The 12648-nt window shown below is 38.5% G+C and overlaps 1 protein-coding gene across 2 annotated transcripts in view; it reads right to left on the bottom strand.

Annotated features, from left to right (window-relative positions):
- LRP6 (LDL receptor related protein 6) overlaps window positions 1–12648 on the bottom strand; it is a 704489-nt gene that overhangs the window by 681043 nt on the left and 10798 nt on the right. For both annotated transcript variants that reach the window (XR_011337960.1, XM_069863528.1), the window contains exon 2: window positions 6068–6461. Coding sequence is in view for 1 of the 2 variants with exons in the window: in XM_069863528.1 (XP_069719629.1) it covers window positions 6068–6461 (394 nt within the window). In the remaining variant the exon portion in view is untranslated. The remainder of the gene's footprint in view (window positions 1–6067; window positions 6462–12648) is intronic.

Below are 12648 nucleotides of genomic sequence, written 5' to 3'. Positions count from 1 at the left end.
CCAGAAATTACTGCCTCAGTTTAAATACTTAGGTCTGACTTACTAAACAAGCATTGCATGCAAGTATCTGAAGTATACATTGATATTTTACAGCAAGCCGCATCAAGTTTACTAATTCTTATCACCGTTATGACTGCATGCAGTAATGGACGAGCCAAATCCTCCTCTTGAATATTACCTTAAATTTTCAACAGACTATCATTTAACATACTATATTCACGTGCCTCTGTAGAACAAGCCTGAAACTGAAGGCATAAAGTGAAAATAAGCCAATGAACTCGGTGTTTCAACAAACTCCAGTGTTTCAAGATACTACTAGCTTATTCACAGGAAAGCTGGCAGAAGGGAAAGCACAGCCTTCAACTGACCCAGCCACAGTCTTGATTTCCAGCCCAAGCACTGAATGAAGTAGATAGAAGTGCAAGACTACATTCAAACTTGCCTGCACCTAAAAGCATCTACAACTTTATGATACCTGAGTCTATAAGAAAAATTTTTGTCCTGCACAAGTCAATTCTGTGCATTCTCCTTTGATTTTTAACAAGCCAAATCTCCCCCACAAAGAGAAAACCAGGTCAAACACCTGAAAATTAAGGGAAATATATTAGCAAATATGTTCCTCTGAGCTCCTGACAGTAGGGTGAGGACAGGCAGTCAGTGGCAGTAAGATCTAAAACCAGCACAGCAAGATTTACAAGAGAAGTCACCTCTCCAAGCCTTTACTCTGTTTTAAATATGTGGGTTTCTGGTTACTTTCTGGTTACCTTCCTTCACCTCTTCCTTCAGATGAGGCAAAAAGAGCAGAGGAGAAAGAGATTAACATTGAGCTGTGCAATAAAATGACACCTTTACAATTTTAGCATCTAGCTACATGGAAATATCTTAGCATCAGACTGGAAACCAAAAGCACGTGAACCATACATGACTAATCTCAAACAAATTTTGCAAAGTTTTGTGAAAGAACCTTTCAAAATGAACAGACTGCCAATGAGATTAAAACAAAACCCCCAAGACTAAATACTCAGTGCTAATATAGCAAGCAAATATTGTCTGATGTTGTTCCCAGAAGCCACAAAGACCTTCACAGGACCAAGAGGCAAACCTTATACTTCAGAAGCAGAGAGAGGTATAGTACTTCTGAGGCAGAAGATAGCAAGCATGTTTCAGATGCCATGCTACTCTCCTGCAGGATGAAGTGCTTGCTTTGCATACTGTCAGGTTTTGAATCATGCAACCTTCTCTCAATTGTAGTCTCCCATGCCTAGAGATTCAGGTCACCAAACAGTCTCTGTGCAAAGGATCATCCACCTACTCGCAACATCAGTGCTGTATTTTAGATCTTCCAAGAATTACATGCAGCTCCAGAGCCAAGGCTGGCCACTCCTGATGCAGTGTCATCAGGACAATCAGTGCAATACTACTGCAATCTTCTGTGTTAGCTTCATTATCTTTAGGCCACCAAAAGAAATTCCTTTGGTTTTTTGTTTTGGTTTGGTTTTGGTTTATTTTAATACCCTTGCTGTTTCCACAATTTAGTGATACATTTGCAACCAACAACATCTGATTAACAGGGCCTCCTTAGGTGAAGAAAGATTAAATACACCTTATAAATCTATGTACCAACACCACAGCAATCTGCAGATTTCATATCTGCTTAATACTTGCACATAAGTCACCTATAAAATCTCAAAATTAACTCTATACAAGCACAGACCAGGCTATATAGCAAATTATTAGCTGAGTGCACTAATCTGCTGTCTGTGAAATATATTAATATCAGCAGAGGAGCAGCAGAAAGATTTTCAGCCTGAAGCAATCTGCTCAAGGGAGAGGTGGCATTAAGCAAGAGAAGCTACAAAGCAAAGCCTTCAGTTATTTGGATTATTTTGGAAATTTACATCTAAGGTAATATATAATATTAACTTGCGTGCAAAGAAAACATTCACTGGACGAGTGAATTTACAAAGAAACTCAGGATTATTTCTTTTTTTAAAATGTTTTTCCCCAAATCAAAGATACTGCAACTGTTACTAGACCTGTCTGTTTTCCTTTCCTTATACTGTTGTATAGGATCTACTGCTCAGCAACAAATAACTACCAGTTCCCATGAATCTTTTGTTACGATGTGCAGATGTGAAGCCTGTACTACAATTGCTTTTGTGCTTGCCATGCTCAGATGCAAGTTTCCAACTTCCAAAGAAACAAAAGAAGTAAGACTACAAAGAAAGAAAGTATATATTATCCCTGCAAAGATTTTGCATGGTAAAAATAAGAGTCCACTGCGGGAGGGGTACATGTTAAATCTGAGATCTTCCCCAACATGCAAAGTACTTGATCCAGAAATCAACTTCAGCTGTCATAAAAAGTGGTGCAGCTCTTTGTATTCCAATTCCATTCATTAACTGAAAACATTTCAAACTTCCATAAAGCTTATGGGAAGAACAATGAAGGTAACTCTATAGAGTCACTTGATTTAAAACATGTCCTGGAAAGTAAGCAATTAGTCAACGCTTCTAGGAGGCACTTAAAATGCCCTTTGTGGTGAACATCTAGAAGTGAGAAAAGCCCGTTCATTTTGATAGTGCTTCTTGTGAAGAAAGCTGATCAAGCTGCCTAAAGGGTAATTTTTGGGGAACAGTAACAATGATTGTAAGTCTTTTCCCTGAGGACAAGAGGGCTGTACAAATTAACAAAATAACAAGAAAACAGCAGTACAAAATATATTACTGCACTTTCAAGAAGTACTTGCTCAAGAATATGAATAGTTAAGCTATTTTGTTCATCTTAAGTGCTGAAGCAAAAAAAACCCCTTTTTTTCTGCTTGCTCAACTTTCATGTGAGCAGTTCTTAAATCTGCTGCTCTTCTGCACTTGGTGGTCTAACACTTGGTCTTCTCCTGGCAGAAAGTTAACATTAAAGTGTCAGAGCATGTGTTACTCCCAGCTACTGATCTTAAGAGGACCTCATGTTTAACACAGGTCAGGAATAAACAGTTTCAGAAAGGATGACCAGAACTAAGAAGCCTTCCTGAAATTGCCCTGAAACCTCACAGCTCACTTCAAAAAGAAAGCTGAACAAGCACTCCATTCCTTTCCTCTTTATCTGATGGTCGATTCTCCTCTCTCCTAGTACACACATAATGTTTTATTGAGTATCAAGGCAACTAAAACAGAAAAAAGTTGTAGTTAATTAGTAGGACAAATGAGAAACTCAAAACTCAAAATGTACATAGGAGATGGCCAGTAAGAGGACTTTAGACATTTAAGATTCTTATGGCTTCCTAAACAAAAATACCAGAGTAAAATTTAGACGTGGCTCCTGTGTCTCAGTTTTCAACTGAGATACATTTTCCATTACTGAATATTTTGCACTGCAAATTATTGACAACAACCATGGGAACCAAGTCTAACTTCTAATTCAGTATTTCAGTTATACCTACAACCTCACACACAATTAACAGTTTTGGCAGTGATAGCAAAGGCTACCCAAACCAGTTATTCTTTAATCACTACTACTATTGCTATAAACATGCTTTTAAAGAGTCCAATCATATTCCTCCAAACTATCACAACAGCACCAAACAGAGACCTTCAGAGAAGAACTGATGAGTATCCTACAACAGACAAGTTACTAAGGAGTCCAGAGCATAGACAAAACATTTAAACTGTTCTGCATGGCACGCTGCCATGAAAATGCATTATTCATGACTACAGATTTCTGTTATCTTATACGTCTGTTTCATTCCAAAGAAGGCATTCTCATGTTTTCAGTAAGATACATACATATAAGAAATACACGTGCACACACAACCGCAGATCAGAGGGGTAGTTTGGTATTTAAATCAACTTCATTGTGAAACATTTGATGTATCCTACTTTAGATCAACCACATTTGACAAACTCTAATGAAAAACTGAACTTGTGGGTTACAATGACCTTAGTGTAAATTTGGCTGCTAAATCTTTTCTTTTTGTGAATTGCAAAAGCTTATAAAATTGCATCTGGAATAACGATCCACTAAGCATAATAGGAGATGGATTAGAACGCAGGAAAATTAGAGATGTTTTCTTTTCCAAGTTTCAGATTTTGTTAACTCTTCTTAGATCCTTTTATAGCTTATTCCTACCACTGTCTGCCAGGCAACACTGTGAAACCAAAAGACATTTACAGGGCTAAAGAAAAAAAAAAGCATAAATATTAATGAAAAAAGCACACATACAAGAACAGTTTGGGGATTTTTTTTTTTTAAATATTACTGATACCACCCTTCCACCTATGGTTCAAGTTTTGAAGGAAGTTCTGAAACGTAATCAGATTTATTAAAAGCCCAAAAGATTTCTGCCATAAAACTGCATAACAGAATTGCAATTTTTGCAACTGCAATATGGTAAGATAGAAAGTAGTTCTGTTACTGTATTGCGCGCAGACACATGGTGTGAATTCTGGGGTCACCCTATGCAGGAACAGGAGCTGGACTCGATGATCCTTGTGGGTCCCTTCCAGCTCAGTTGATTCATGACTTTACCTTCCTAAAACATATTCATATAGCAACTCAGAAAGAGACCTCTACAAAGACTTAGAAGAAAAACAGATGTTGTCTTTCAATTACAGCTCTTTTTTGGTTTGGTTGGAGCTTTTCTGTTTGTTTTGGGGAAGGGTGGTGCTGTTCAGGTTTTTTGTTTGAGTTGTTCCATTTTAAAACTAGGTGTATTGAAGTATTTACTTCTACTGCTTTAATAGACCATCAGTATGGAAGAAGTTATGAGTTCACTTGACCTTTGATCTATTTAATTTTTCTTCTTGTAGTTTCCTCTTCATGTAAAGTATTATGAAAAAGTCCAAGAGTACACAATCATCTCATTTTGATCACTGAGTGTATTACTATACGTATTCAGAAAATACAAATACTCTTCTAAAAAAGACCAGCTGGCATGGTAACAGCGCATTATTCTTAACTAACAAGAATCTCTGTCCCTCTGGCTACAAGCCAAACCAAAAACACTTTGACTGTGATTTTCCTCCTTTTCCTCTTTCAGTTTTGGGATGGTGGGCAGAAGAGGCATGAGTGTTACATCTTTTCTGGCATTCTTAAAATGGTTTTAAAATCTAATAAAACTAATGCTAGCACTGGCTCCAATTTATAAATTGTAAAGAGATAGGAAAAGCATAAATCCATCCTTTTGTTATTTCCAAAGCTGAAAATACTAGTAACACAAAGGAAATATCTTTCTTATTTATATATTGTCAAAGGCGTATTGAAACTGTGGAAGAATATATTCAAGATATGGTATTTCTATGAAGCTCAGGAAAGAAGCCATGTTTTACAAAGAAACTTTATTGTTCTGGAGGAAAAGATTGAAATACATGGGTTCAAAAATCATAATGTAAAGCTGCAAGCAGCTAAGATAGCGCCTCCCCCCCCGTCTTTCCAAAGAAAGAATGCACTAATTTCTTCCCAAAAATAGTTGGCTGAAAAAAGTATGTCAAATGGCAGCAGAATAGACTTTTCCCCTGAACAAGCAAGAAAATTAAAGATGTATAAACAAGATCTATCCTACAGATTAAAAAAAAACAAACATAAAAACAAAAAAAACACCAATCAGAAGATTACATAGCATCAAGTATTTTCGATTAGTCTTTCACTTCAGAAGATGAGTTACAGATGTCTACCTATGAGGTAACCTCAAGCTATCCACTTACATAGCATCACCAAAACCACCACTGAATTTAGCATTTCTGGCAACACAGCTTTGTCCCCAGAACAGAACAAAAAGATTATACTGTACGTCACGTTCAGAGACTGAAATGAGAGCTGAGAAGAACTAAACCTGTTCTAGAATGGGCTAAGCTAAATGTCTGATGTTTCCTACTGTCCATAAACCAGTATGAATGCAATTTCTTAAATGAAAGTTGTTTTCAAAACACACTAACAGAAAGAGAAGCAAATAACACAAAATAGCATAGGATAATTTCAATAACAATATTATTTCTTATTTAAAATCACTCAGCAAACAAGAAGTAGCAAAAATTTTAATATTTGTAATAATTTTGTTGTAACAATGACTTACCCTCTTGCAGGATCTAAGGCAATTGCTCTGGGTTGATCTAATTCTTGCCAAAACAAAACTTTTCTCAGTGATCCATCCAAATTAGAAACTTCGATCCGATTTGTTTCAGAATCTGTCCAGTATAATTTCTCTCCCAGCCAGTCACATGCCAGCCCATCAGGTGACAGAAGTCCAGAAATGACCACATTTTGTACACTCCCAGATTTATTGAATTCTGTTCGTTTAATGGCTTCTTCACTTACATCACTCCAGTATATCAACCCCTTTACAAACACGAAGTCCACTGCTGCTGCGTCCTCTAAGCCACCCACAATCACCGTGGCATTCTCCTTCCCGTTTGCAGCATCCACCAGTCGCAGATCACGTCGGTTCGCATACAGCAACAGTGGAGCAGCTTTAAATGGGAGAAATAAGGGGGAAGGAGAGGAGACATAGACAGATGCATTAACATCACTCATATTAAGCATTACGATGCATCAGGCCATAACTACTAATTAAAGAAATCTCAGAAAAGTAAAAAAGAGTGGGGGGACATTTTGAAGTTTGACTAAAAAGCACTGATTCGAAGCCTTTCAACAGCACTGCAACTCAAGATAGTAGCTTCGTAACGGGCACCTCATTATTCTGAGACGTGTATTATTAAAATAAGATTAAAGAAAGGAGAGAACAAAGGAAACAGAGGTTTGAAGTGTCCGAATGACACTGTTCTGTAGCGAAGGATTCTTAAATAAGAATCTGAAAGACAAGGGTATTTTTCTAAGCACTCGGTGCTGGTCCACCTGAGGAAAGATTCCTTCTTGTTTTTCTGCTAGAATGTAGTAATATACACCCCACTTCTATAAAAGCATAATTCATGTCAAGCTATCAAAGCCACCTGTAAATGGATACTCTCCAAAATTACGTATCTTGGACATTTTACACACAATACATACAAACACAAAACTCATCGTATGCATGAGATGAATGTTGGTTTAGAGTGTTAAACCTAGTATGAGGAGATGAGGAGGTAAGGAGAAAAATAAATCTACAGGAATGAACAACACTGAGTTCTTTCAAACTCAGCTCTACCACTCTTGTTAGTTGCCTGACAAAAAGCATTTATTTAATATGCTTTATTTGCATGCTCTGTCAGCTTGCACCATCTGTATATTTTTCATACAAAACACTCAAGAAGACTAATGAAAAGTAGTAACCATGAAAACAGTTCCTGAAATATAAAATGGCTGTTCAGTTGCCCTTAACCACAAGCTATACATAGCATTAGGAAAATTTCAGCCTCATTCCCACTTGCATTTCTACCTTTACCTGTGGTTACTCCAGCACTGTAGCAACAGAGCTGTAGAGCAGCATTTTGAGACGTACTGTGATTTGCATACTAACTGCTCCTCTACCTGTCACCACACAAACTTAAGAAAAATCTTGCAGATTTATTCACTGGCAAAGGAGAGCATTTTAAACTTCTAGTAGCATTATATGGTTCTAACAAAGACTTACATTTATAAACCAAAGATGTGCACAGCTGAGTAATGTCAAGAGCTACACTGTCAGAACAAATACTGTTCCTTGTATGAGAAACTCACTGAAATTAGAAGTACTAATACACACTTCAGAAAATTCATAAGCTAGCTTCCAGGATCAGACTACTACCCCCTCAATACCACAAAACCATTTATCAAAGACAGTGCCACATGAGTATTGGGAGAAACTGAAGGAACTAAGAAATTCCTTAATCTGACCCTAAATAAACAAGCTTTGCTATGTATGTCTGGAAGCTTTAAACCTATTTTCTTCCCTTTTTTTTGAAAAAAGAATAATAAAAGGTAAACTAAATTGTTTACGCTGTCATCTTACTTTTTGAACATGGAATACAAACTGATTTTACAACAAACTTTAGATAAAAAGTTTTACCAAAATGAGGGAATGGGGGAAGCTCTGTCCCCCTTCCAGAAAGCAAGTTTTTATTGCGCAACAAAACATTCAGCTTAGTGATTATATTTCCATGGATAAGTAGTAGACTTCTTTAAATCAGCAAGTAGAATCCCCATATTAAGTCGGTTTCTTACCTTGCTTTGCTATCTCCTTGCCTTCCTTGCATAATTTCCTAAAGATTTCATTAATTAAAATAAATTATAGTATTTTCTTGAAGTGCAGGTTGCTTACCATGACTGCATTTTTCAGAAAAAAAGTATTCAGAAAACTCTAAGTGATAAAAAACATATATGCAATAAAACCCTCTACTTTTTTAAAGCCTGCATACAATTGTAATCTGAAAAATCTATTTAATAGCCAGCCCAATGTGATCTGGCACACCACGGGGAAATGTGCAGCCAACTGGCAGAGCTCCCTCTAATAAGACAGCATGCCCAGCATTTGAAAAAAGGTAAATCCACACACAAATGAGTACAGGTTCCATTATTATGTGCAACACGAAGCAAAAGTACCTATGCACACAGCATGCACTGAATTGGAACACCAGGCATGTCAAGAGTAATCACCGAGGCCTGAAGGCACTGCTGAGCCTAACACAACTGCACTTCATAGGTTATTCACACCTTGCAGGAGCTCAGATCTGGCTGAGGAAGGACTGGAGAAATGAATGATGCAAGTCATTTGAATGATGGCTCAGAAAAAACACAGCTACATGGTTACACTTGGGATGTGTAGCTTCCTGCAGATTGATTCAGAGCCACAACTTGTGACACATCCTGCAGGGCTGGCAGATGAGGATATTAAGCGTTCCAATTTGTTGCGAAATTCAGGAATGAAGCAGGCATCATCAAAATAATAAAAAACAGGTTTGTTCCCCACCCCCAACAGCTTTTCCGGGAAAACACAGAGGCTTCCATATCCCATAAAACTGATCTACTGAGGTTAGTAGTATTTGTACCTATTGTCGTCTTTGCCAGTTACTTGACTCAAGCAGCAATGCTAAAAGGAAAACTGTGGCAGAAGATCCTATCCTGCCCCATATAAGTCATTTTAAAATAAGAAGCACAGGACTCTGAAAAGACGTCTTTCTTGACTAACACAGTTATGAACTATACCAATAGCCTAAGGCAAGAACTCCAAGAGAGACTCTGTTCAAAGCTAGGCAACTATTTCACAGTTTAAGTTACAATGGGGCAGAGATACAACTCAGGTTACCTTTTTAAGTAATACGAACTGAAATCTTTATGTATGTTTCTATTTGCCTTTATATAAATATCATAAAAATACATAATTTAACTGCAACAAACTATAATGCATTAAAGAAAAGTACACATTTTTAAAAGAGAAAACACCTATCTTGGAAATCACCAACTAAAACAGCAGTGAATATTACCATGTCCTTTATTAACTGAGGTCTACATGTAGTTTATTCTTCTATTTAAAGTGTCCAATACAGAGTAAAAGCTATGCTAAATTATAAAATAAGCTTCTTTGTATCACCAGCAAGAACAAACATTTGCTTAGAGAACACAAAATTTACAAAAAAATAAAGTTTAACACATTTGAACTGCAACAAAAAGAATTTAAATCATAAGAAACACCTGCCAGTAGTGAGTCACTGAGCCTAACTGCTTCTGAACCCTGATATGGACATAACACGTTTCCCAAGGTTACCCCACTCAATCCAGCCACCAACTTTTTTGCCCTGCCTTTACAGCTAGAATTCTACATCAACATCCTCTCCTCACCACCGCGTTTGAGTTCTTCTACCAAATAATTCTCTTAGTTACAGCTGTCTCTCCCCCTAGCATACTGAAAGTTGCCAGTCCCCAAGTTACTTAAGTTTGGTTCCACTAACACTTGTTAACTTGTACATCTAATTCATGAGTGTCTGATACTGGCTTAAAAGTACTGCAGTCCACAGGACACAAAGTGAGCAACCAACATTAAAAGATCACTTTAACAACTAACGTTTTTCAGGGTTTTTGGTGTTTAAGTGGCTACTTCAAGCTGTCAGAATTCATCCTGCTTTTCTTTAACTAGTCCAGAGGCCTTTTCCACTTTCCACAAGTTCCCACTTGCTCCCTTTCCACTTTCAGTGATCCGTGACACCTCTGGTTACCACAAGGCCAGTGCTAACCTTCAGCATACTCATTCCCTTTCACTGATGTGGAATTTAGCTCAGTTAAAGCAATTAGTGTCATCTCATTTTCCCCAAACCCTTTTTTCTCATTCCCGAAGTCCAGCAAAGCTGTTCTACCCCCTCACTTAGTTAAGGGCCCCTCCCCAAGCTGATTAAAATTATTACGTCAGTGAAAAGTTTGACGAGGTTAGCAAGTTGAATTGACTCAAGAAGTGATCCAGCAAACTCCAAAACTAACATAAGGCAAGCAGCAGGGAGCTGGAAGGAGGAACAGCTCTCCCCCTTTCACTGGCAACGTGCTAGATCCACTCAAGATGCAACTGAAGCCACATCCTTTCTTCCCAGCTCCACTTTCAGCTGTTGGTTCCCAATTTCTCTTTTTCATTGGCAGTAGAACTTGTCCCATACCATGGCAAGACAATGCAGGGAGCTAAACCAGCACAAGGCTACTGTGCTCTTCCACCACCTGTCAAAAAATAGTTTAGTACTACTGGTTCTGTATCCAAAACTAGTTCAGAACATCAGATAAACCTAAGTGCTAGCACACCAAGGAAAGGGAGGACCACATCAGCTTTCACAAATTAGTTGAACCAGGAGCTTGTGAACATCCAGTTTAGGAACAGAACTCACCAGACTACAGGTGACCACCATAACTTGTGGCAACCTGCCCCAGAATCCCAGTGCGGCCCAGCCCGTAATACTAGGAAACAGCTCACATGGTGGAAATAAATATCCAGGCAGTCCACTGATAAGAAACCCATGGAATGTTACACTGCAAGATGACGTCCTTCAGCTAGGAAGATAAAACTCCCTGTCTTGTAAAAGCCTTGCTGAAGAACTCCAAGTATCTAAAAGTGAATTGATACTGCCAAGTGTACTACCACGAGGATGGCAAACACAAGGACTGGAAAAGAGGAGATGCAGTGATGAGATACGCTAAGCAAATACAGTGTCCTGGATGAGGCAGAGAAAGCACAAGGGAACTGCCAGACACCTTGAAAAAGAACTTGGACCCACATTCAGCCCACAAGAGGAGGAAAAGCGGATAAATGGGTATAGATAACCAGCAAAGAGCATTAATTGCAACCTCCTCAAAACCATTCCATGCACAAAATTCCTTACACATAAGACAACCCTCCCCATCCACAAGACACCCCAGCGAACCAACGCAAGAACGTAAGAAAGAATCTGAAGGGATGCAAGGGTTATGGTACAGTCAGTTGTGAGGACCCTTCACAGCTTTCAAAATTCTTCATCATTGCTTGTGTACTTGTGGTATATTTGTTATCTGGGAACATTTGAGTTTGCTGCTCAGTTTGGAGCAGCAAGAAGGAATAGGTTGAGGTAGTATTGGGAATACTATGGGAGGCTTGTATCAAGTCAGAAGAGAAACGAGTTGCAAATTAAAGACTCCCTCAAAAAGCAGGGACCCAGCCTCAAGAAACTTTTACAGAGATGGTTCCTACTTCCAAGCAAACAAACAAAAAAAAATCAGCAGGAAATACATAGCAGTTTCAGCACAGAAAGCAGGAGGTGACGATTTTGCACTAAGGGCTCCGTCACAGCACCTTTCCTGATTTATTCCACACAATTTAGAATGCCACACAATTTTTTTGAAGCAAATTAATAAACTGTCTTCCCAGTAGTCCCCATTCCATCTTCACTGTGAATGGAGAGCTCTCTTCTCTCTGAACTTTCTTATTCTTACAAATACACTTGCAGGATACAGCAGGCAACCAGGATTTCAGGACACAAGCATAAGGCAGCCCAAGCTTCTCAGAAAGGACATTTCATCCTCTTTTCAGCCAATTTAAAGTGTATTCCACATGCTAAAGCCATCCAAGGGCTGTTCAGTTCATAATTCAAAAGATAAGAATGAGATAAGTAACAACATTAATGCAAAAGCAAAGACACCAAGCAGCAATAACAGCACTTGGATTCTGCACCAAGCTTCTATTGTTAGTTCCGCAAGAACTTTGGACTCGCTTGTACAAAGGCAGTAAGTCATCCTTTAGCCTTCTGAATAACAGGAAAAAAAAATTCTCTTACTAAAAAAGAGCTAAACAGATGGAGGCAAGAGAATTATAGGAGGCAAAAAATAGCATACAGGGAATGGTACCAGGTCCAGGCATAAAAACCAACAGACCTTGCAGATAAAGCAAACGCACACATGACTGAAGTACACTAAACACTCCAGCACAGCAAGTCACTTTCTGAATGGCAGGCACCGCCCACCAAATCATCGGGTTGGCAAAAGAGTGATAGAGCCAGCCACTGATGAGTTCCAAATTACCACAGCGTGTCTCTCAGGTAGCAGACTCATGTTGACCCCCTGTCTCAGCAAGGGCAAGGTGACTCAGTTCACCTTTCTGTAATGTTGACTCTCCTTCTCTAAAGTTCTTTCCATTGCACTCTCATGGGGATAAACCACAATACTCTGACTGGCAGTTTACATCTTTATAACTTAATATGCTGAATCCATCTTGCTGACAACAGCCTAGGATGATCA

Source organism: Phaenicophaeus curvirostris, chromosome 1 (assembly GCF_032191515.1).
Source record: "Phaenicophaeus curvirostris isolate KB17595 chromosome 1, BPBGC_Pcur_1.0, whole genome shotgun sequence".
Classification (NCBI taxonomy): domain Eukaryota; kingdom Metazoa; phylum Chordata; class Aves; order Cuculiformes; family Cuculidae; genus Phaenicophaeus; species Phaenicophaeus curvirostris.
This window is presented reverse-complemented; position numbering and strand designations above follow the sequence as displayed.